Source organism: Zalophus californianus, chromosome 5 (genome assembly GCF_009762305.2).
Source record: "Zalophus californianus isolate mZalCal1 chromosome 5, mZalCal1.pri.v2, whole genome shotgun sequence".
Lineage (NCBI taxonomy): Eukaryota > Metazoa > Chordata > Mammalia > Carnivora > Otariidae > Zalophus > Zalophus californianus.
The window spans coordinates 154,301,192-154,325,056 of record NC_045599.1 but is presented as its reverse complement, the minus strand read 5'-3'; the positions used below and the strand labels follow the sequence as shown (position 1 = coordinate 154,325,056).

Here is a 23,865-nt window from a genome sequence, read left to right as displayed (position 1 = left end):
GTGTCATGCAGGGGCTGCCCATCCCAGGGCTGATGCCCATTTCTCTCACATGCAGCGTCTCCCAGGGGTCCAAACCTCTGTTCTTTCTGATGGGCACACTTTGGACTGGAGCCTATCTACATCTGTATCCTCCAAAAAAAGTAGCAGATTCCTTGGAATGCTCAAGTGGAAGGCAAAACTCATCATAATGGGATTCATCAGAGGTCCCGATCGAATGCTTCTCTGTCTAATTCTGTCCTGGGGTGCCATGCCCACACGTTCACTTTTCCCTACCACCTCTGAGGCACCTGCACCTGTGGCTCCAGGCATGTCTTCCTTGGAGCCTTCTATTTGTGTCAGACGGAAGGGAGGCAAAGAGTGCAGTTGTGCTTTTTTAACGAGGTTGTCACTGACTGCATATTCCTCAGGTGATTGCCTCTAAACTAGAGGTCAGGATTTGGCTTTCTGACACTTTCTCTTCCAGGGATGCCATTGAGGTCGCCTCCAGGCTGTACAACCAAATGGATGAAGAGGTCCATCAGCTTGTCCTCACCTCCAATAGGTGTCTGCAGGAGCTGGAGAGGCTCCGGGAAGGGAGGATGCTCCAGGAGGGACAAGGCCAGGTAAGTATTCCAGAGAAGCCAAAGGAGAAAAACATTTTGAAACTCTGCTCTTGAAATAACTACTGTTATTGCAATATATTATAATCCAGACATTTTTTCCATATACATATGCATATAAAAGCTTTTCAAAAGTTTGCACATATTTCTGGTTAAATCCTTATGCTTTTATCAACCGCTATTCCCATATAAGTGAATGTGAAGCAGGAGCCCAGGCACAGCCAGTGGTCAGTGTAGGGCAAGGTCAGAAGTGTCTGGAGGCCTTCTCTGAAGGACTGTGTGTCCCTTGGGGCAGTCAGGGTTGGGGGATGGCCACTGCCAGGGCATCCCGAGGCTGGGTCCCCAGGATGGCCAGCAAGCACGGTGGTGTGTGAAGGCCTGCACCTCCCTGTGTTCCTTCGGTTCTGGCTCAAGTCCCCTGCTCTCCTGTTTCTCACCCTTATACACATCACTGCACCTGCATCTTTCACACTTTGTGATTGTTTGCTTTGGACAGGTTCCTAGGCTTGGGATGGCTGGGTTAGGGCTCGCCGTTTCTGAGGTTTTTATACATTTGCCAAATGGACCTGCAAGCAGCCTGCCCAGTTGAGATTCTCAGCAGCAGCCTTGAGAGCGTCCCTTCCTCACTGACAGGAAAATAAGTCCCTAATCACTGCATTTGGAGTTTTTATGCTACATTTGAACTTTTTCTTCATCTGTCTGTGGGCTTTTTGTGTTTATTCTCTAACAATGACTTTTCCACACACTGACCAACTTCCACAGCTCAGAAGTTTCACTATTATGCATGTTACTCACACTGACCCTCTGGTTATATGGCAAATATTTTCCTCGGTTTGTCATTGTCCTTCAATTTTGCTTATGATTGAAGTGACCTTTCCTACCTTAAGGTCACAGAATGACTAGTGTATTCTATCCTAAGACTTTTATGGCTTGAATTTTTCCATTTACATCTTGAAACCAGCTAGAACTTTTCTCATGAGATTAGAGGTGGGACTCCACCCCTGAGAGGTCCCTGCTCTGTTGACCATTTCCTACTCTTCTACCCAGAAGCTGTCAGGCTGCTGGTGTTTGTAAAAACCCAGATTTGATATTTTTTCTCTATGACTCTGTCCACAGAGTGTGTGCTCTGCTCTCTGTCTTCTGCCTGTGCATGAGGGTCACTAAGTACAGTTCTGTGGCTGCAGATCCAGCCCTATCACTGCATTGTTAAAAACCTCTTCTTGGGCCCCTCACAACCAGGCCTCCCTGGCATTGCTATCCAATGAGAACTTGCATGAAAATGAAGTCTTAACCCCTGATGTGTTCACTGTGAATGAGTGATGTCCCCAGGGGAAGCCGTGTGGGGTAGGCAGGGCTGCCATCAGCTGCTCCAGCTCTTCCAGACTGCCCCCAAGTACCCTAGTGCCACCACCTGAAGAATATTTCTGGGGTATACTTAGCATAGTAACAAGTTTCAAAACAGAAAGTTCTTAATTTGCATTTCCTGCGAACAGCCTGCCCAGTTGCACTTTGGCCATGGAGACTTGTGGTCATCCCTCTTCAACCATCCACAGACTGAAAGGGGCATGTAGGTAAAAACAGCGGTTACAGATCTCAAGACAGTGTGGCTTTCATTGCTGTGTAGCCACTTACAGTATATTCAAGCACGCAGTTTGTTTGCATCGGGACGGCTGTGCGGGCTGTGGGAACCAGTTAAGCCAGCCCCTAAGTGATGTCTGATGCTTCCTTTGTTCCCCACGATCACAGAACCGGACTCCTTCACACATTTAAAAATAAAGCCTTCCTTTCCTATATAGATCAATTTGTGGTTTGAAAGAGGAGAGAAATCCTTGGGCTCTTGGAGCTGCTCTGTCTGGAGAACATGTGGCAGTGATGGGAGCTCTAGACCCTCCACAACAGGCTGATGGTGTGTCCACACCGGAAGACACACATAGAAAAAGAGAGGAAGCACCGGGCTTGTGCTGGTAGTTTGTTCCTTGGGCTTCAGCAGTCTTGTCAGAAAAGGCTGCAGCTGGTGGAGAACAGCTCCCAAGGCACAGAGGAAGCGGTCTGGGCCTTCAAAAGGTGCCTGAGCACCATGGCCAGCCAGGCTGAGTGCAGGGAGGGAGAACTGGCCCGATGGGCCCGCCTGTCTGACTTCTACGAGGCGCTAGGAGGCCCAGTGGAATCGCCTCCAGGGGATCTGCATGTGCTATGGACATTCAGTGAGTGTTGTCCCTGCAGGCCTGAGAGTGAGCCCAGCCGCCCTGGCCAGCACACCCCGGCACCACGCTCCAGGCTCTCAGCCACTGTATGAGGAATTTATTCATTGTCCCAAAGGACAAGCAAAATGAACACGTGAACTTTTCTGTGTTTACCAGCTCGGCTGTTAAAGTCCACTTGTTGCCAGAGACCCCAGGACAGTCGCTGCAGCCCAGCACAGGCCTGCAAACTCACCAGCACCCCAGAGTTGCCTGCACTCCAGAGCCCCCAGCAGCACGGCTCCTCTTGATGGGATCCAGGGGTTCAGGGAAGGCCAGCGTAGGGGTAGGAACTCTCTGCCCCACTGTCATGGCCTCCCACACCAGGCCAAAGTATGGACTAATTGATTTCATGGTCTGTCCAGCCTGGTATCTCACGGCCCTGGGACAGCCCCACCTGCTGTTCTTGGGGACCGTGGAGGATTCAGACCTCATTGGGCTCAGGTGCAAACTCATCTTGCCTGCCCTTGGGGCGAGTCTGGCTGGTAGCTGCCTCTGTGGGCGGAGGGGTCTTCCTCTTGCTCTGGCCATCTGGCTCACCCTGGTCCTTGATCTGGGGTACCTGCAGAGCAGGTTTACTTGAGCTGCTCATCAGGTGCATGAGATTGGGTGGGGCCGTCAAGGCCATGGTGGCTGAGACAGTCCTCCACTGCCCTGACCAGTGCCCTCCTTTGCCACGCAGGTGGATGGATGGATGCAGCAGTGCAGTGAGTGCCTGGAGTACCTGGGCCCGGAGCCAGTCACTGAGTATCTGGAGAGCTGTCACCGGGAAGCCACAGAGCTGACTGCACAGGGCTTCCCCGGGGCCAGCGCAGTGGCGACAGGCTTGGGCAGCCAGCGGACGCTGCATCAGAGGCACACCTTAGGGCTGCAGAGCCCACAGACCCGCCTCTGCTTCCAGGAGGCCCTATCTGGGGTTAGCCCAGACCCTGGCACCCTACCTCTGGACCAGAGAGCCCTGAAGCATGAGCTTGCGCAGGCGGCCGAGAGGCGGCACCGTGAGCCATCCTGGACTCCCCCCACTGACCCAGAGGACTGCGTTGGGAAGCGGGCCCAACTGCTGCCTGGCCTCCCTGGACAAGCCTCTCTGAGCAGGCAGGAGGGTGAGCACCTGGCCCCAGGTGTGCCTTCCCCACATGACAGCCCCACCTGCTCCTCCACGCCCATCCAGACACCCACCACCCACCCCAGGAAACATCCCCTGAAGAAAATTATGAGGAAAACACGAAGCTTTGAGATTGCACAGCTTGACAGTGGCCCCAGGGATGCCCCCTGGCCAGGCCACACTGGGGTCTTCATCAGGGGCCTAGAGGTGACCAGCAGCGTGGCCTCCGAGAAGCAGTCCCCACCACGGCCACATGCTGAGAGCCCCCTGGTCACTCGGAGCCGGCGTCTGTCCTCTCCCTCCAGGATCCATCCCTCCGAGGAGGACGGGAGGAGGCAAGCAGGAAGGTGAGGTGGACCCCCTCCAGCCTTTGGGCTTAGCGGTCAGTGTGGTGCCAGAGACCCAAAGCCTTTCACAGAGTGGAAGATCCACAAACATCCCTCCAGGTCCACCATACCCTGTCCCAGCAGCACACTTGCGTTTGATCTTAGACAAAATGTTACTTACCCACCTCCCCCGAGTTCAGCATGATCATTGAAAACTGCTTCCTTTTCCGTGGCTTGTGGGCACCTAGCTCACCCGCTCTGATGGTTGAACAACTAGCTCTCATCATTTGAGGCCCATTTATGGAAAATCACGATAAGCAAATCACACCTGGAATATGAAGAAGTTACTTAAAAATTACTTTTAAAAAAAGGCTGTCAGCACTGAGGTGAGAAGTATGTGTGTTTATCCATTGCCTGAATGGAGATGTCCCTAGGAATTTGTTTAATCTTTAAGAAGATATGTGTAAAAAGATATATTTTATTAACCATTAGGATTAAAAAGTGGGCAGGAACTGTGCCCAACCCTAATGACAGGTAGTGCACTCAGCTGGTACCACAGCCTGCCCCTTGGGCTGTTAGTCCGTCTTTATAGTGACTGGGGTGGGCTGCAGGTGGGGCGTCATCCTCGTTTTCTGTGCTCATTTGGTTGGTGGACACGTTTCCTCCTCATGCAGAGACCATCTCTGAACTGCGATGGTCACCAAATACTCTCCTGAAACACACCTTTATGTTTCAGGCTCTAGGCAGTTACGGTGTAGCTTGTTCAGGGCAAAACTTTAGGTGGAACAGGAAGGTTTCATTTGGGAGCCCCTGCGTGGGTCTCCCCGGGGGTTGGAATCCCTGGGAAGGCTCTTGGAGGAACCACTCCTGCTCCCCTGAGCTCATCTTGAAAGCTTCAGAGTCACAGACTGCAGGGATGGGGGCCCTCTGCTTGCCAGGAGCCCCCAGGCCTCCACAGTGGGCATCCTCAGTCTGGAGGGAGAATGTTCGGGAAGCTGTCCTGCCTTTGCCCCTGGAGACAAGTCCCCCCTTCCACCTTTCACAGGCCGTGGACCCACCAACCCAGGGTGTGGTAGCGGGACTCCACAGCACACCAGAGAGGGAGCACATCCTCCTCAGGCCAGGGCCTAGAGGAGAGAGCATCAGACTAACCCGGTCTTCCATGAAAACCCAGACCTTCTGCCTGTTGTCCAGAGGGAGTCCCTGTCACTTGGCCAGCAGTCATTTCCCCAGACATTTCTAGCCATTATGTCCTCATGTGTCAATTTCCAAATCCCCAGACCATAGTAGTTTTGTTTTTGAATATTTAAGGATGCCTGTTTTCAGCAAATGTTGACAGGAGGGGTGCTGTGGGTCCTGGGGCCTTGGGTTTATTGGGGGGACCTCCAGGCCACCTGTTCCAGCGCTGCAGCGAGGGCTGCAGACTCCCAGCTAGCCAGAAGGTGTTGCCTGCACAGAAACCATAGGTATTTGTAAAGTCTGTTATGTGAGTATGGAAAGGAACAAGGTCTCCAGCTGCAAGTGGGATGCATTCAGCAGCCTTTCTGACCACGGGTGTATTTCCTACCATTGCTTGCTTTTAATTGTGTTCCAGTTCAAAAAAACAAACAAGTAAATACAAGTAATGGCAGAAAAAAATCTACGAGCCCCCATTAGTATCCTCCGGATTGAGTAATTTAGGAACGTTGCTGGCAGAGGGCTGCAAATGGGAAGGGCGATGTGCCTCATTACTAGCAGGTCAGGCTCTGCTTGGTGCCCCCGGGGGTGACTTGTGCGGCAGAGACACGTCCCAGGCTTGGACGCCACACCAGCAGGAGCCCAGGGAGCCCTCTGCGTGGCAGGGAAGAGGTGTCTGCCCCCCTACTGCCCATCTCTGCCTTGCTCTGCCTCTTCAGCTCCAGCTGCTTCTCCTCTGGGTCAGACGTCATGGCCACATAAAGCTGAGTTTTCAGAAGTACCTTCTGGTAGGTTAGCAGTCTGTGCTCATCAGAAACCATCTCCTTGTAAATCCCCTGCACAGCCTTCTTTGCAGTGTTGAAATCTTCCTACTGCCAGAGCCCTCCCTGCAGAGGGTGCCAGAATCAAGCCATCTGGTGATGAGACACCTCAGGACTCCAGGTTGAAGTTAGGGGCCCTGGGAGTCTCTCTTTTTCATTTTCCGGAAGCATCTTTTATCCTAAAAGGCTGTGACCAATAGTATAGAGAAGTTTCATGCAACCAGTTTCTTTCTAATATGCATCCCTCCCCCGTATTTCTCATCTTACTCATTTATGTCAAAGGAGAACTTCAGGTAACAGAGCACACATGACAGGATTCGTCGCTGAACAGAACACTTAATCAGAAAGTTCTTGTTTACTGTGCATCTCCTGCCACGTCTAATCGTGTGTATGCCCCTGGGCTTGCAGAGCATCTTGTCTCTGTGTGAAGCAGGAACAACACTGACAGAGGGTCTCCTGAGGCCCGGAGTGAGGCTCTGGGCTGCACCAGCCTGAGTGTCCACCCATCTCTCTGTCTTCCAGCAGCCGACTGCGGCACATAATGGCCGAGATGGTTTCCACGGAGAGGGAGTATGTTAGGTCCTTAGGGTATGTCATTGACAACTACTTTCCAGAAATGGAAAGAACGGACCTGCCCCAGGACCTTCGAGGGAAGCGCAGCATTGTTTTTGGGAACCTGGAGAAGCTGTACGACTTCCACCACCAGCATTTCCTTGTGGAGCTGGAGCGCTGCCAGCACGGTCCCTTGGCGGCGGGCCGCGGGTTCCTGAAACACGTGAGTCCCTCCTTCCCAGGGGCTGGGTCCACATGGCAGAGCCCCGTGTAGTTGACAGGGGTGACATCAGCTCAGGGTGCCCGGGGTCTTGCGGTGCCACATATCAAGTTGTTTGGATCACCACAGACCAGGCCTAGGAAATGTGTCCCTAACAGTACATAAGACCCGTCAACAAACAGACGCCAAAGTAGACAAGAAGCCTGTAGGTCTAATCACACTGGACGTTTGGCTTGGTGCCACCTGAAGGCGCCCTTGGCTCCCCGGAGCCACATGACACTGGGGGTTCACCTGCATGGTCACACACATCCCACTCCTTACCACTCGAGGTAATTGGCCCAAAGCAAGTCCCCAAATCAGTTTGCTTCCTGCACCAGCCCACCTGGTCCCCTTCACAGTCCTACCTGCAGTCAGCCCCATCAGCGTCTCGACAGAGGCTCATGGAGTGTGCACGTTGACTCAAGGAGGGAGTTGTCTTCTCAGCTGTGAATATGAACATCTCTCTGTCTAGGTCTTAATAAAATTCTGAGTTCAGTCTGAAAAGAAAATGCTTTCACCAAGTAGTTCTCAAGCAGTGTTCCAGGCAGTGGGGACACATGGCATCTGGGCTGTGGGCAGGTGAGACATTGGCCCCAGCATCATTAAGTGTAGATTACCACAACAGAAATGCCCAAGGAGGAAAGAAATCCCATGTTGCATCTTTCCAGCTGTTTCTAAGAAGGTGCTTTTAGCCATAAGGTGAACTCTGTGTTGCTTTATATTGACAATGGTGAGAATTTTAAATGTTGACACAACTTTGGTTCCTGACTGTTAGTGAGCAAACACTCCCCATGCCCCTTCCCAGACCGACCTCTGTCTCTTCCCCCAAACCCTGTACTGTAAAGATCAATTCTAGAACTCTGGCATCGGCCCGAGTTGCCCGCCCCCCTCCGTGCTGGGAAGCCCAGATGGTCTTAATGCAGCATGGAGCCTCCTTGTCTCATGCCCACAGGGGGACTGCACAGAGAGGGTGGGGGCAGAGGCAGAGACTCTGATCTGGGCCCCCAACTCAGGTGCACGGTGCCCTCCCCTTTTGCAGGAGGAACAGTTTGGCATGTATGCACTCTACAGCAAGAACAAGCCCCAGTCGGACGCCCTACTCTACAGCCACGGCAACGCCTTCTTCAAGGTCACCCCCCAACCCTGCGAGCCGCGCTGCCCCCCTCCGGGCCCGGGCTGACCCTCTCACCCCGGCCCTTGCAGGACAAGCAGCGGGAGCTGGGCGACAAGATGGACTTGGCCTCCTACTTGCTGAAGCCCGTGCAGCGCATGGGCAAGTATGCACTACTGCTGCAGGACCTGGTCAGGGAGGCTAGCAGCTGCCCCGCCTGGGAGCAGGAGCTGGGTGAGCTTCGGGCTGCCGAAGACGTGGTCCGCTTCCAGCTGCGTCACGGCAATGACCTGCTGGCAATGGATGCCGTCCGAGGCTGTGACGTAAGTGCCCCAAGGCCCTGATGGGCTCTCCTGAGTTCGGGAAAGATGAGGCCTGGGGTCAGAGTGCATGAGCTTTCCTTTGGGGAAGTCTCCTGAAGCTTGAGACCTCCCAAGGGGTCAGCAGGTGAGGGCAGCAGAGAGGGGCTTCATGTCCAGGCAACTGTGCCAGGCTCTGAATGGCTAACCATCTGCTTATTGGGGCTACTTTAAAACAACTGGATGCATGAAAACTTGAGCGTAGCTGTCAGGCTTGGGGCAGACCACCGTTGGCTCATCCCATGCCGCCAGCCTCTCTGCTGGAGTGCCGAGGCCTGACGTGCATGCCCCCCCTCACGGTGCCGTGACAGGACCAGCATAGACAGAACAGGAGCCCTTTCTCCAGCAGAACCCCTTGTCTCTGACAGCTGGAGGGACAGCCACAGAATTCCCAGTACAAAATGGAAATGCGCATGCTCTGCTAAAAACAGCGTTAAGAGTTTCATGAGCAGCCATCTGAGCATGAGCCCTTCTGGCCGCCATGACGCGGCATGGCTCCCAGGCCACCACCCACATGGATTGTCCTTCCACTGACCGACCCTGGGTGCCTTGCAAGGTAAAGTGGCCTATGTGTGGGCACAGCCGGAGATGTGCTGACACCCTGTCCTTTGACCCCACCTCGGCTTGAAGGTGGGACCCCTGGCATCAGCTAGAAAAGACAGACCCGTGGCTGTGGCCAGCACCAGAGATGGAGTCTGGCACGGAGTATCGTTCTCCGTGGACAGCCGTAGAGGACTCAGGGCACCCCAAGTGTGGTCACTCCCAGAAGCCCTCCATTCAGCAGGACCAGCCAAGTCCTTTGGGATTGAACCAACCATTCTCAGGCAGCCCCCAGGACAGGGCTGTCCATGGGCTGGAAGGTCACGAGGGAGACTTAGCAGTGGTTGGTGTCTGTGGTTTGGGGTACACGCCACAAAGGGAGCCGTAGCCTGGCCGGTGCATGCAGGCCACATCCTCCACATAGCCCTCAGCCCAGCCTGCAGCTTGGAGGGATTTCTGGGGGTAAGGGAGCAGCTCAGCTGCAGAATTCATAACTTGACTCCCTCTTGGCCCCATTGGGTGTTTATATACAGTAACGAGTGAGACTAGCACCACATCAACAAGGGGGCTTCCATTAAAATGAACACAAGGACTTTCAAGTGGAAAGTTAAGTAAAACTGAAGAGCTGTAACCTCCATGCAGACGAGCAGGAGCCCTACCTGGCCCTAAGGGTTCTGCACCAGTTCCAGTGTGTGGGTTTTCCCCATACCTCTGAGCAACAATTCTCAGGCACCAGCTGGGTGTCCTATAACTCAACTCAATCCTGTACCATCCGCCTGGACATAGGGTAAGATCCCACAGGAGAAGGGCTCCCCATCCTACCAGATGGCCCCCGACACACACCACACACATCAGTCGTGACACTCAGAACCCAGAGGAAGAGTTCACTTACTACACCACCAGTTTATTGTAAGGGGCGATACTCAGGAACAGCCAGACAGAAGAGAGGCCCAGGGCCAGGTATGTGGGGAGGGGCGTGCCCTCCCCGGGGCACCACACACGTTCACCCCAGAAGCTCTTGAGCCCTGTCCTTTGGGTTTTTCGGAGGCTTCCTTATGCAGGCATCATTGAGTGAGTCACTGGACGTTGGTGATCAGTTCCACCTCCAGCCCCTCTCCTCTCCCCAGGGGTCAGGATGGGGTCAGAGCAGGTCCAGGGGTCCCTGAGGAGGCTTGCTCCGTCTGCAGGTGGATCTGAAGGAGCAGGGACAGTTGAGATGCCAGGACGAGTTTATCGTGTGCTGTGGAAGGAGAAAGTACTTGAGGCACGTGTTCCTCTTTGAAGACCTCATCCTGTTTAGCAAGACCAGGAAGGTGGATGGGGGCTATGACACCTACACGTACAAACAGTCCTTCAAGGTAACACACCGGCCTCACACCCGACGCCACGGGGTGTCAGGTCCTGGTCTGCTGGGTATGAGCTGGGGCATGTGATATTTGTTGTTTCCTGGGCTTCTGTGTCTGCGCTTCAAACGCTGCAAGGAGACACTTGTCCTTTATAGTTCCACGTACTGGGTCAGGGGCTGGAAAACTGAGTCTCCTCATCTGGTAACTTCGTCTCAGATTTTGGTGAAGGCCAACACTGGAGGTGGCCTTCCCCTGGGCCAGTCTCCAAGTTTGGCCCTCACCCTACGGAGGTTCTGAGCTCCTGAGCTCCCAGGAGGAGCCCACACCTGTAGCCCCTTACCTGACGATGCAGAGGGGTACACCAGAAGGGGTCCTGTGCCCCCATCCAGGGCAAGAGCCCCAGGGCACCACACAACCTTCCAGTCCAGCCTCCCTTTCTCCAGTCGAGAAACTGAGGCTCCAAGACGGAGCCAGTGCACATGGGTGGGAACCCAGTTCATTCCCCACCATTTGGTGTCTGGATGAAGGAACTCCAGCACTGAAGTGCTGGGGTCAGATGGCCAGCCAGAGAGAGGTCAGTTGTTCAAGTGAGGATCAGTGGTTGCTGACTCTGCTGCCACTTGCTTATGGTGCAGACAGCGGAGATTGGGATGACGGAGAACGTCGGAGACAGCGGCTTGAGGTTTGAGATCTGGTTCCGCAGGCGGCGAAAGTCCCAGGACACCTACATTCTCCAGGCCAGCTCTGCAGAGGTCAAGATGGCCTGGACCCACATGATAGGGCAGATACTGTGGCGGCAGGCTCTGCGGAACAGAGGTGGGCAGAAGAGGGCCACCCAGGGCAAGCTCTATGTTTAGGGGGTCGGCCTTGGGGTAGAGGTTTGGGGCCAGGGGTTAGGGGCTGGGTTCAGGGCAGGGGGTTGGCGTCAGGGGTTGGGGGCTGGGTTGAGGCAGGGGTTTGAGTCCAGGGGTTAGTGGCTTGGACCTGGGTAGGTGTTTGGGGCCAGTTTGGGGCAGGTGGCCCTTGGAGAGCCCCCTCCATGTGGAAATGGATGGATATGTCAGTCAGCGCACAGACACACTTCTCCTTTACTCATATATAAACAAGACACCTGTTCCCAGAGATGTTATAATATGTTCCATGACACCTCAGGCCCACTGCTTTCTGCATCACCCTGTTGTCAAAGCTCCCTGCCCTCCCGGATGCTGGGCTGATGGCCCGCCTGTGACCTCCCTACAGGTGAGGGCCCTCCTCTGTCAGGCGCCATGCCCCATGTGCCAGGACCCCACCTAGGTTTCCTGCTCCTAGAAGTCAGCCCCCTTGGTTGCTCTTCCCCTCCACCCAATTTCATGCTGGGGCACCTCCTGTTCACACCCACAGGATGGCATTTCATCCAGTCTGGCTGCTACAGATGCCGTCTCCAAGCTGACCCTCTGTCAGCTCTGACTCCCCAAGCCTGAGAAACCCTAAGGGTTCCAATGTCCAAATGTCGAAACACGACCACCTGACCCCTTTGCAGCTGCCACCCTGGCCAACATCTTGACCTGTCATCAGAGATGCAGTACAGCCTCCCCACGCGGCTTCCTTCAAAGGGTAGACCCCCCCATGCACAGGTGCATGTGCATACATGTGCACTGCAACTTTGCTCAGATACTCACTGGCTCCTCAGTCCCCTTAGAGTGGACCCAGCCCTTACAAGGAGCAGCAAGTGCCCCTGGCCTGGTCCCCATTGCCCTCCCCAGTCTCCTCTGTTCCTGCCCCTCCCTCCCAACTGCCCCCCCTCAACTATGACCATCATCTTTGGTTTTCTTTGCTTGGTTTTACCAAGGAGTTACTCATTCTCAGACTCTCACCCTGTGCTCAGTATCAAAGACGGACATGTAAACGTCTGAGGCGTGTAAACGTCTGAGGTGCGTAAGCATCTGAGGCGCATAAATGTCTGTCAGTTTGTCTTTCTTGTAGCCATGTGACCCCTGCCGGCTGTGTTTGTTGCGTGGCTCACTGTCCTTTGTGACAGGGGACACTTCCCTTCTCTCCCTAATTGGACACCCGGTTCCTGAGCCCCATGTCGTCTTTTCCTTGTTCGCTCCTTGAGGTCCCTGAGAAAGGCCACTGTGAGGTCAGGCCAGATGAACGTACCAGAACAGGAGCCCTAGCACATCTGGCCCCCCAGCAACACTCAGGAGGGTGCTGGGCCAGGCCCTGACATGCTCCTGGTCTGGACGGATGGTGTTGGGTACGAGCATCATCAGGAGTGGTATTAAAGCCAAGCAGTTGCTTGGAAAGTTGTCCTACGTTATTCTGTCTTAGAACTCAGAATGCAAGAAATGGTGTCAATGGGGATAGGCAACAAACCATTCATGGACATCCAGCCCAGTGACGCAGCCATAAGCGACCGGGCTGTCAAGAAGGGAGCAGGTAACGTGGCTTCAGCCCTCCCCCTCACTCTGTCCCACTGACTGACTCAGGCCCTGGTGTTCACTGTGGGCCTCAAGAGCCAGCACAAGGCTGGACGGGTGGTGGCCACATCATGCCTGACGTGACTGCAACGGGAGGGACCTGGTCAGTTTCCCAGATGGCTACTTCATTTTCGGATCTGGGCTGTACTTGGGGAGCAAAAGCCAAACCACCTCCTTTCTGTCCCCTTCCAGAGTCACGGACCCGAGCACCGATGGTTGTGCCCCCCTGTGACCACGCCGCCCCCTTTAAGAGGCCACACTCCACCATCTCTGACAGCAGTACCTCCTCCTCTGGCAGCCAGTCCTCCTCCGCCCTGGGGCCGCTGAGCCTGCAAGCATCTGCCAACCCAGCCCTGCTGAGCTCCGCCTCCTGCCCCTGGCCATATGACATGCACACCTGCCTTGAGGAGGAGGGGGAGTTGGAGCAGGAGACAGGGAGCCAGCCTTCCATGCGTGAGTGCACCTAGCAGCGCATGCTCCGGCCTCCAGCAGCTGGGTCCCGGGGTGGGCAGCAGTTCACCTGGTCATTTAACTCGCTTGCTCTTACATACTTCCAGAAGTCTTCAAACACATTATAATTTTTCTTTAATTAAAAAAACAACAAAAACTTTCACTTCCACCTAAAACAAGGTAACGGGGAATGGATTTAAAACAACCAAGCAAACAAAAACCAGATAAAACATGAACAAAGTATATGAAACAAGATTTTAAGACATAGGACATCTGGCACCAAAGATAGTGACCTGAGAGACAGGACTGTGATGTGAGCCCTGCAATTGCTCTGATTTCTGCCCTGAAAGCCCCCGAGTGCAGGACGGAGAGCCTGCAGACCCTCCGTGAACAGCAGGCGAGGGGAGCCCCGCACGGTGACAGGCCTCCAAGGTCTGGGTCCAGCAGGGTGCTGATCAGCACTGCACCTGAGGAGGCTGTCCAGGCCGGAACCTGTGGAGGACTAGAGAGTACCCCACCCACACACACACAACCTGTTCCCAGCAGCAGACGGGCCACAGCCCCATCCCCAGGGTGGTGGTAAGTCCTCAGGAAGGCTTGCTCAGGAGGGGTGTTGGACTGAACATTCCTGTTGGCCTGCCACTGTGTCATAAATACAGGGCGTTTGCAGGTAATCTAACTGCATCCCAGAGCAAAGCCGAAGGAGATTTATAGGATTATAAAAATGTCCAGCAGCCGACAGGGTAGATACACACTGTCTGGTGCTAGGCATGCAAGGAAATAGGAAACAGACCATAAGAAGAGCAATAATCAAGCAAAACCAGCTGGAACTGATGTGGTTGTTAGAATTACCCGTCCTGGCATTCACACCATCGTTCTCTGTCCCTGATCAGTGCCGGCATTCACACCATCGTTCTCTGTCCCTGATGTCCAAAATGTCAAGTCTCAACAGGGGATATGGGACGGACTAAGCAATATAAAGGCCACAGTACTTAAGGTGAACGTGTCCCTGGGTGGGGTTAACAGAAAGCATGACTTAGTGCAGATGTATCGATAGAAACTGTCCAAAGTGACACACCGAGAAGGAAGATCGGTGAGCCGTGGGACAACTCCGAGTGGCTTCATAAACACATAATAGAGCCCCAGAATGGAGGGACAACAAAACTTTGAAGGAACAGTGGCTGAATATTTCCCTGATTGGATGAAGGGTGTAAACCTCCAGGCCCGAAGACCAGTGAGCCCCAAGCACACACAAATGCACATCACAAACTGGAAACCCGGTGACGAACAGAAAGAACATCTTGGAAGCAGCCAGAGAAAGCCGGCGTGTTCTGCGCACAGGGACAGGGCGGGGGGCAGCACATTTCTCATCACAGACGACGGGGGTCGGGGGAGGGACAGTTAGAATGCTCTGAAAGGAAAAACCATCAAACTAGAGTTCAGCATGACAAATATGTCTTTCAGAAACGGTGACACAAGGACATTTTCATGCACACAAAAGCTGAAACCATTCCTCAGCAGCACATGTGAAATATTAAAGGATGTTCTCCAGGGAGAAGGACAGTGACACTAGGTGCAACAGAGGTGGCAGAAAGGAAGACTCTTCTGTTGAAAGCTCTGAAGAGACAGTGGGCTGTCTGAACCAGCACGGTGGAAAGGGCTCACCACGTTAATGTCCTTGAGGCCGGTGGGGTGTGTGCGCACAGAACGTGGGGAGACGTGGCGGTTCTGTACCGTGGCCGAGATGTACAGCGTCACGGGAGGCATCTAATTTGTTAGATACACATTTTAAACCCCAAATGACCCCTAAAATAACAAAACAAAGACTTACAGCTAATACACCCCCAGGGGAGATAAACTGGAAGAGTAGCTCAATCCCAGAGAACGTAGTGGAAGGAGAACGGAGAACAGAAGGACTCATGGGGATAGAGCTGAAGGCTGAGCATGTCCGTGACCGCAGGGAGTGGGGACGGAGCACAGACGCTTTTGGGTCGACACACGTGTGCTTTGTGGACTGTGTCCGTGTTGTCGGGCCTTGCGGCTGGGCTCATACATCCACCTGGTCAACCGCGCACCGAATACCCAGTAGAGCCGCAGTCCGCGAGCGCCGGCCTGCTCTCAGCTCCACGTGGAGGGAGCCGGTGTGTTGGCAGGGCCCACCTGGCTGGTTTCCTCAGCCTCCTGCATGTGGAGAATCACCACAGGTGTGACGTGGAGGGTCACAGCTCTGGTTTCCCAGAAAAATCCATTCCACAGTACCACAGCCCTGGTGAGGTTGCCTCAGGGTAACACTGCTTGGGACACACAACCTTCCAAGCCCCCAGGGTGCCTTTGCCACCGTGACAGCACTCAGAGGGCACCTCCAACCCCAAACCTGTCTCTGCCCAGGTGGAGGCGTTGTGCCTGAAACCTGTGGGGGTGCCCAGGTGCTCCAGGGGCTGCACACATGCTCAGAACAGTGGCCACCTCGGTCAAGCTTGTGTCCTGGGCGGGCCCACAGGGAGCACAGCTCGGGGCGCACCCGCATTGCCAGCCCAGAGCCACTGCACCTTCCTGCTGGTGTCCTCCCTAGCTCCCACGTGGGCTGGCACACCCCACTGAAGCCCGAGTCTGGAGGTGGGGCTTTCTCTTCTCCCGTGGAGGTGCAGGGTCTGTGCAGGAGGGTTCTGCTCGGCCCCCCTCGGCTCCGTGCAGAAACAGCACTGTGACCCCTGCACAGAAGCTTGTGGTAAAGCCCCCGCCAGCCGACGGGAGTTTATGCCTACACGGCAGGCAGGGCCGTGGTTATCACTTCCTCTGCAGTAACACAGCAGGCCCCCGACAACCCTCTGGGGCGGAGACCTCTTCTGACCTGTTCCAGCTCTTTATTTAAGCCATGTGGCCTTTCTTTGGTCTCCTTTTCTGTGTTCGCCCTTTGAGTTGCCTGGGGTGAGCCGGAGGCTCCCTGCTTGGAGAGGCCACCTGACCATCTCCCTCCCAGTTGGCTGATTTCGGAAAAGCAGGGTCAGAACACACTTGCTCATAAGGGTGTCTGGCCTCCAGCAGTGCCATCCGGTCTGCTCTGACCCAGCCTCACGGTTGTCCTGGGGTAAGTCTGTGCACACAGGACACGCCTCATTCTCTATTTACACGCTTCAGGGGGCCTTGAGTGCTGAGCACAGAGGTGAGGGGGCAGCCAGCCCTGACCCAGCCCCTCTTTGCTGTGACAGAGTGCACGTCGTCGGGGGACAGTGGCCTCGGGCTCCCAGCGCTGTCCTCTGAGGGGGGCCCCCAGAGCGCCTCCTCTGCTGCCCCCAGGAGGGGCTCACGGCTGCAGATGCCCAGCCAGTACACCACAACGGTGAGTCCCCTCTCCTGAGGACCCCGCCCCCCCTCCCCCCTGCACCGTGAGAGGCTCAGGACCCGCCCAGGGATCCTGGTGGGTCTTTCTGCCTGTGAACTGGCTGTTCCCTGCCCACAGCCAGCAGGGGAGAGCCCAAACACAGCCCTGCACGTACACACAGACACATCACCCCTGAGAGGGAGGGTCGGGGTGACCAGGGAAGGGGAACACTCAGAGAGGAAGTCTCTTTCACAGAGATCTTCTCAGCTGACCTTCATCCAGCTTCAGGTCACGCACGTATCCACTTTGGCAAGCACGGTCCTGGTTCTGCAGAGGCACCCCCACCCCACCCCCAGTTCTGGGGAGACTCTCCAGTCCAGCTTCTGGGCAGCATCAGAGGGAAGGGCCGAGTCTGAGGGTATGTTGAGCATAGAGTGTGGGGGACGGGTCTTTAGTCCACACGTCTCACATCACTGATGATGACCAGTGACATGGGCTCTAATCAGTGATTTCCTCTCCTGCCAGAACAAAAGTCTCTGGACAGTGGTTTGACTAGTAGGCTGTGCCAGGTACCCTGAAGTAACGGGAGGATGCTCTTGTCCACTGCCACCCTAAGGCACTGAGCGTGCCAGCAGCAGCCAGACTGCCTGGCCATGTCTCCACCTTGTTCCAGATGTGATACAGCCCCCCCAGGAGGGGTACCCTGGCCAGCAAAGTTGTTGCCCTGTTACCCCTGTCCCCTGACCAACCTCCCCAGGACCTTGCTGTCTAAACCCCCTGGAAACTGCACATACTCAAGAGAGTGGTGTGGAGTTATTTCTGAGACCTCAGGAATTCCTGCAACAGGAGGGGGCCCTTGGCCCCTGGTGCAGTCACTCCCCAGAGGCCTAGCCACGGAAGCTAGTGGGGACCACCTCCACCTGCCCCAACCTCCAGGGCACCCCTCTGTTGGGAGTGGCTCCTGGGGGACCCAGCACCCTGTCCTGAGAACAGGGGCCTCCCCGACATACACTCATAGCCCATGCCCTGGAGCCCTGACAGAGGATGCTCTGAGGTGCACACATGCACTTGTGTTCTGGGATCAGAACAGCAAACAGAACTGACACGTTTCGGGGCCAGAACCTTTTTACCCCCAGATGTATGGTGATGCCAGCCAAGGTGGCCACCCGGCAGGCTCCATCTGGGCCTAGACCCAGGCACGGAACTCACCATGAGGGCAGCCGGCCTTGCAGAGGACGCCCTTGTCTCTGTTGCCCTGACTTTGTCCGCGCTGGCCCCAAGTGCTTCTTCAAAAGCTTGTGTGTCCGTGAGTCTGACAGCGCCTTGCTGGGTGCAAGGCCTCGGAAGTACCTCCCAGACAAGGACTCTGTGCTATGCACACCCTGGACACCAAGTGGCTGTGAGTAACGACCTCCTTTCTTTCACAGCTGTGATGTACTTGGAAGAAGCTCAGCCCCTCTAGGGAGAGTCCCCGTCAGAAGGAGCAGAGGGGCCTCCACCCAGACCTGGGCCCGAGGTCTGGGAAGGAGGCACTCATGCTGGGGCTCCTGACGCACCCCCACTCCAGCGCCAGCCACACAGTCAGCACGCCATGGGCCCTGCCTGCCTGGACATCGTCTGGCCTTCTTCCATCCCACCTGCACAGTTTCTCCGCCCCAGTCCAGGGGCTCAGAGGGCCAGGTGGCCCAGACGTCCATGTGCGCACTGCTCTGAACTCCCCCAGTGTTCTGGAGGCTGCAGCAAGGTTGGGGTGGGAGCCCAGGGAACCCTGGTTCCCATGGGGAGGTCCAGACAGACCTGGGGTGTCTCAGAGCAGGGTGAGCCCTCTGGGACCATGCTTCGCTGGCCCTCCAGGCAACACAGGCCCATGGACAATGGTCCCCCAGAGCAGAACCCACTGAGCTGTATCCCAGGTGTAGGGGTGCCTCTGAGTAAATCTGGAATCTCGGTTTTCTTTCGTCTTTAACAAGGCATGTGTAGATCGTGGGGCCACCAGTCACCACCACCACCACCTGTGGGCCTGGGACCCAGGTTGGGGTGAGGGCACAGCAGCTGGGCCTGAGGTCTGGGGTGTGGACAGTGTCCTGAGAGGACCACCCCTCACCAAATGGAGGAGCAGAAGAATAATAAGCAGGGAAAGCCTGGGTAGATGCCAGACCTTGAAGGAGCTTCCTGCTGGGGGGTGTCTTCCCCACGAGACCCCCATCCTCCAGGTGGCAGCCAGGTGCACAGGTCGGTTCCCCAGCACGGTGAGTTGGCAATTTCCAGCTGCTGGAATTTCTTTGTCACTTCGTTTCAATGCTGACTTGTTCCCAACTTTAGGAGCATAAATAAATGAGACCTGTTTTTCTAAGACGTGGTCACGGTTCTCTTCCTTGGTTCTGTTGTACCCAGGGACGTCACCTGAAGGCCTCACCCAGGGAGCCTGGCTCCCGTGACATTGAGGGGACACGGCCCTGGGCAGCAGGGCCTTCATCTGGGGTCTCCCTGGTCCACGCCCAGGGCCATGCCGCCCACTGCAGCTCCCAAGCACAGGCCACCCCTGCGGTGGGCAGGAGTGGCAATTTTCAGGGACCTAGTGTCCCTGAGCCAAGCACTCAGATAGCTCTGCTTTCACCAGCTGAGCACCACAAGGACAGGCTGACCACTGCCAGATGCCTCCACGACCAGAATAGCCATCAGGTGACCAAAGGGGCTGCTCACTACTTTCTGCCCAAAGGCAAACTGCTCACAGCAGCTGCAGCTAAAAATAAACAAGAAGGGCATACATCTTTGGGAGAATCTCAAGGGGAGAGCTCAGTCTTGCTTTTGGGCCACCACAGGCGGGCACAATGAGATCGCTACGCTTCATTGCTGCTGAGGCCCTGGTGTCTCACCCCCAGGTGGTCCAACAGAGCCTGGATGGTGTGGCCCACAACCTCTACCCACTCCTGTTCAAAGCTAGCTACTTGCTGGAGCAGGCGGAGGTGATCCGTGTCCTGTTGGAACACTGGCCACTGGAGGAGTTCCGGCTGAGTGCGCTGCTCGGACCGCTCTCAGAACCCACAGAGGACCTGCGAGACCGCACCTGCAGGGCCTGCCTGGAGGCCTGCGTGCAGGGCCTTGCAGACCACGTGCTCCGGGCTGGGGGCCCACGGCGGCTGCGTGTGGCTGACCTCACAGGCGTCCGAGACGTGAAGGTGCAGCAGTGCCCCTGTGGGAGGGCGCTGGGCAGGTGGGGCCGCACGGAGCTGCTGGCCAGGACATGCTGCCGGCTGCAGGCAGAGTCCCCAGGGGCCCGGAGCCCTGTCCGGGTCCTCGCCGATCTCTTTGTCACAGAGGGAAACTTCGAGGTGGTGGTGCAGGCCCTGGGGCCAGCAGACCCTGCCCCACTGCGTGTGCACTGCCTTTCCTTCCGGGCAGACAGTCTGGGCCCCAGCCAACTCTTGCAGGTGCTGCGTCTGGCTGGGCCAGGTGAGCTGCGCAGGCTGGAGGTGGTGCACAATGTGCGGCTGCATGCTGGCCACGTGCAGTGGCTGCTGGCCCAGGTGGGCTTCCCCCAGCTGGCCTCGCTCACCCTGCCTGCCAAGGCCTTCGATGCGCCCCCCACCAGCACCTCAGCCCCTGATGGCGAGGATCCCCTCCTCACCTCCATTGCCTGGGAGCTCAGCCAGATGAGCCAGCTCACTGAGCTGAGTGTGGCCTTCTCCACGCTGACAGGGAAGATTCCGAAACTGCTCGGGTGAGTCGGGTGATAGCACAGAGGGCCGGGCCGGGAGAGTGGGTCTCTGCTCACAGCTCCTCAGCACAGGTCTGGCGACAGGGTGCCCTCTGGGGAGCCAGGCTGAAGGTGTACAAGGGACCATCAGAGGGCACCTGGCTGCTTACAAGGCCACGAGTTTCCCAGCTCCCTCTGCCTTTACTCCGGGAGGGCCCAGAGTGCCAGGAGGACACAGACAGAGGGGGGTGACCCGGCGGGGTTGGGCTGTGTGTAGCCTGGCAGCACAGAGAACTCAAGGAGGACTGTTGTTTTCTGTCAATGAGCAGACAGGAAATTTGCTAATTAGTGAAACAAACAACATAGAAGTGATATTATATTGTATTACTCACCTGTCTTGTAACAAATTATCCCAACACTGGGCATATGGCAACAAGCTCTGTCAAGAATCTGGCTCAGCTTGGGTCTACTGGGCTGTGGTCTCCTCTGAAGGGCTTGGAGGGCCGGGAGGGTGAGGCAATCAGCTTCCAAGCTCTGCGTGTGGCTGTTGGCGGGCAGCCTCTGAGTCTTGGCTGCTGGAGTTCTCACAACAGGGTGGCTGATCCGAGAACCAGAGATCACCCAGGTAGAAGCCACAGTCCCAACCTGCTCTTGAGATTGACTTGTCACTGCTTCTGCGTACCGTGTGGGTTTGGAGCCAGTCAGCGGGTCCACCTGTGCGAGGGGAGGACAATGCACACGGGCGGGAGCACCAGCAGGGCCGGGGGTCCGGAGAACGGTGGGTGGTCAGGGAAGGGTGGGGCCCTGAGGTGACCTGTGAGCAGAGACCCGGAGCACTGAGCCTGCAGACTGCAGCAGCCTGGCGAGGGGAGCAAAAGGCCCAAGCTGGTGATGTGGAGAAGTCAAGGGTCAGCAGGGAGAAGGTGGGGTCCGTAGGCAGGGCAGTGTGGGGGCCGTAGGAGGAAGGAGACAAGGGCTTCAGCTTTTCTTGAGCAAGCAAAGCCCCTGGAGGTTCTGAGCAGGAGGATGACGTGATCACCTCCTTATTCACAAGGGCCACTCTGGCTTCTTTAGCCCACACAACAGACCTGGATGGAGGGGCCGGGAAAAGGGCAGCGTGGTGGGTAGACACCAGGCTCTCAGCACACAGGGAGTACAGGTGTGGGGGACCCAGGCGAGGGGGTGGGCAGAGAACCAGACCGCATATACTCTCCTGCACTGAGTGCTCAGCTTGGTAGCCCCAGACCCAGGCCCAGCGTCCCCAGGGCGGGGTGGGCTGAGCATGTGCATTTTTCACAAGTCCCCGGGGCAGGTGCAGTCCCTGACTTTGAGAACTGCCAGCAGAGCCATGCATTTGCTGATGCCGGGCCATCTACCCCCCTCACAGCAGAACACGGGAGGGTCTTTAGGTCCCAGGCCATACTAAAACTGGACTAGATGGCCCCATGGCCCTTTCCCACCGTAAAATTGTTTCATACCAGTTCACGTGCACCTACAGCAAGCACGCAAACAGACACAGTGGGTGGTCGGCAAAGCAGATCTAACATTTTAGGAGCTGAGGACAGAGGCCAGGCCTGTCTCAGTGAAGTTAATTCTGCACCACACTCGGCCACACCAGGGCTCAAGGACTCAGCTCTGGCGTCACAGCCCCAAAGCATCCACAGACCAATGAGTGACCCTAGTTCTAACTGGCACTTTATTTATGGACACTAGAAATGGAATTTTGCATTATTTCCACATGTCACAGAGTATCATTCTTCTTTTGATTTGTTCTACCATTTAAAGATGTACAAACCATCTTACTGTCAGGCTGAGTAAGATCAGGCAGCCATGGTTTTGGCCTTTGGGCTGCAGTCGGCTGACCTGTGAGATAGAATTCATCTGAATTCCTCCCAGAGGTCCTCTCTGGGACCGCCCCTCACCCGTGCTGTTTTCCATCCTGCCCTAGCCCCCTACGGACGCCACTGAGGACCCTGGACCTGGCCAACTGCTCCCTGAACCATGCAGACATGGCCTTCTTGGCAGACTGCACCCACACCACACACCTGGAAGTGCTGGACCTCAGTGGACACAGCCTGTTCGTCCTGTTTCCTTCCTTCTTCAGGCTGCTGAGCCGGGCTGCCCAGACGCTGAGGGTCCTCACCATGGAGGAGTGCAGCATCGAAGATGGTCACATGAGCATGCTGATCTTGGCCCTGAGCCCTTGCCACGAGCTCTGTGAGCTCCGTTTCCTGGGGAACCCGCTGTCAGCACGGGCCCTGAGGCGCTTCTTTGTGGCTCTCTGCGAGCTGCCCAAGCTGCAGTATGTTGAGTTCCCAGTGCCCAAGGACTGCTACCCTGAAGGCACCGCCTACCCCCAGGACGAGCTGGCCATGTCCAAATTCGACCAGCAGAAATATGATGTAATTGCCGAGGATCTCCGTGCAGTGCTGCTTCGGGCTGGCCGGGGAGACATCCAAGTCTGCACGCCCCTCTTTGGAAGTTTTGACCCAGATATCCAAGAAACAAGCAATGAACTTGGAGCTTTCTTGCTGCGAGCCTTCAAAGCTGCTCTAGAAAACTTTTCCAGGGCACTGGAACAGATGGAGTAGGCCCTTGAGCAGACCAAGGGGGGCCTTGCAGTTCAGCTGTGCAGCAGCCTGGACATCCTGAGTCAGCAGGCTTGGGCATCCGCTCCCCCAGCCACCACCAGTTAATGCGTCTCTTAGTGAAACTTGTACGTGGCATCAGTTAAGCACTATACGAGAGAAAGCCCTGCTCTGGGAGAGGTGACTCGAGGCCACATCGGTGGCAGATGGTAGAATGGTGCGGGGCCGGATAGGAGCAAGGAGGGGAGCCCAGATGTCCAGCCAGGGCGGAGAGAATGTGAGAACTGTCCCAGAACTCAGTACTCCCTGTGCCACATCTGGGCATCTGCGGTGCTGACATGGGTTTGCATATTTACGAACTCCTGCCCAGCATGGCACGTGGGACTTGTTGTTAATGGCTTCAGCCTGAGGATGCAGAATGGCTTCCTGGAGGGCCTCTGTCACTGCAAGAAAGCCCCGCCGGTGAGAGCACCATCGCTGCCCCTGTTTCCTACCTCCCTTTGGACACTGACCTCAGAGGACCCTCTGCTCAGACCGAGGGGCGCTCCTCTGTGTGGAGAGCTCCTCTATGTGGTTGAGTCCTGGCGTGTAAATGTTTAATTACATTTGGACTTGGTGACTTTTTTGTTGTTGTTGTTGTTGTTGTTGTTGAAAATGTAATTTTAATAGATAATTCTTCATCTTACATAGGAACACAATAAAATATACCACACATGCTGAAGAAACTCCAGAAGTTATGAGAATCAAGAGTGGGGGACATTCAGACAGGCTACAATATCCATTACCTTAAAGGTTCCAGCCCACGGGTTAACTTTTATGTACTTAGGACTGGCTATCCTGATGACTTACAAAGATCAGGAATAGGGAATTCGATACGGAGAAGGGTGGGAAAGAACAGTTTTTTTTGAAGGGAGG

General features: G+C 55.7%; 2 protein-coding genes across 2 annotated transcripts in view; both read left to right on the top strand.

Annotated features, from left to right (window-relative positions):
- The window catches only part of PLEKHG4B (pleckstrin homology and RhoGEF domain containing G4B), a 92,149-nt gene extending 73,151 nt beyond the window's left edge, over window positions 1-18,998 (top strand). The window contains 11 exon segments of the mRNA XM_027606033.2: window positions 464-602; window positions 3,522-4,291; window positions 6,790-7,042; window positions 8,118-8,250; window positions 8,253-8,512; window positions 10,276-10,446; window positions 11,070-11,250; window positions 12,745-12,852; window positions 13,086-13,346; window positions 16,547-16,683; window positions 18,093-18,998. Coding sequence (XP_027461834.2) covers window positions 464-602; window positions 3,522-4,291; window positions 6,790-7,042; window positions 8,118-8,250; window positions 8,253-8,512; window positions 10,276-10,446; window positions 11,070-11,250; window positions 12,745-12,852; window positions 13,086-13,346; window positions 16,547-16,683; window positions 18,093-18,098 — 2,419 coding nt within the window. The 3' untranslated portion in view covers window positions 18,099-18,998.
- A 498-nt stretch (window positions 18,999-19,496) lies between these two features.
- LRRC14B (leucine rich repeat containing 14B) lies at window positions 19,497-22,953 on the top strand. The gene is made up of 2 exons (XM_027606034.2): window positions 19,497-20,386; window positions 22,311-22,953. Exons 1-2 carry the CDS (start codon window positions 19,497-19,499, stop codon window positions 22,951-22,953), a joined length of 1,533 nt encoding a protein of 510 aa, XP_027461835.2.
- The last annotated feature ends 912 nt before the right edge of the window (window positions 22,954-23,865 follow it).

Bases quoted from the DNA above. Each gene is read 5' to 3' on its own strand.
- LRRC14B (XM_027606034.2), top strand. From the start codon at position 19,497: ATGAGATCGCTACGCTTCATTGCTGCTGAGGCCCTGGTGTCTCACCCC. The intron at 20,387-22,310 runs GTGAGTCGGGTG...ATCCTGCCCTAG, and splicing joins AAGATTCCGAAACTGCTCGG to CCCCCTACGGACGCCACTGA.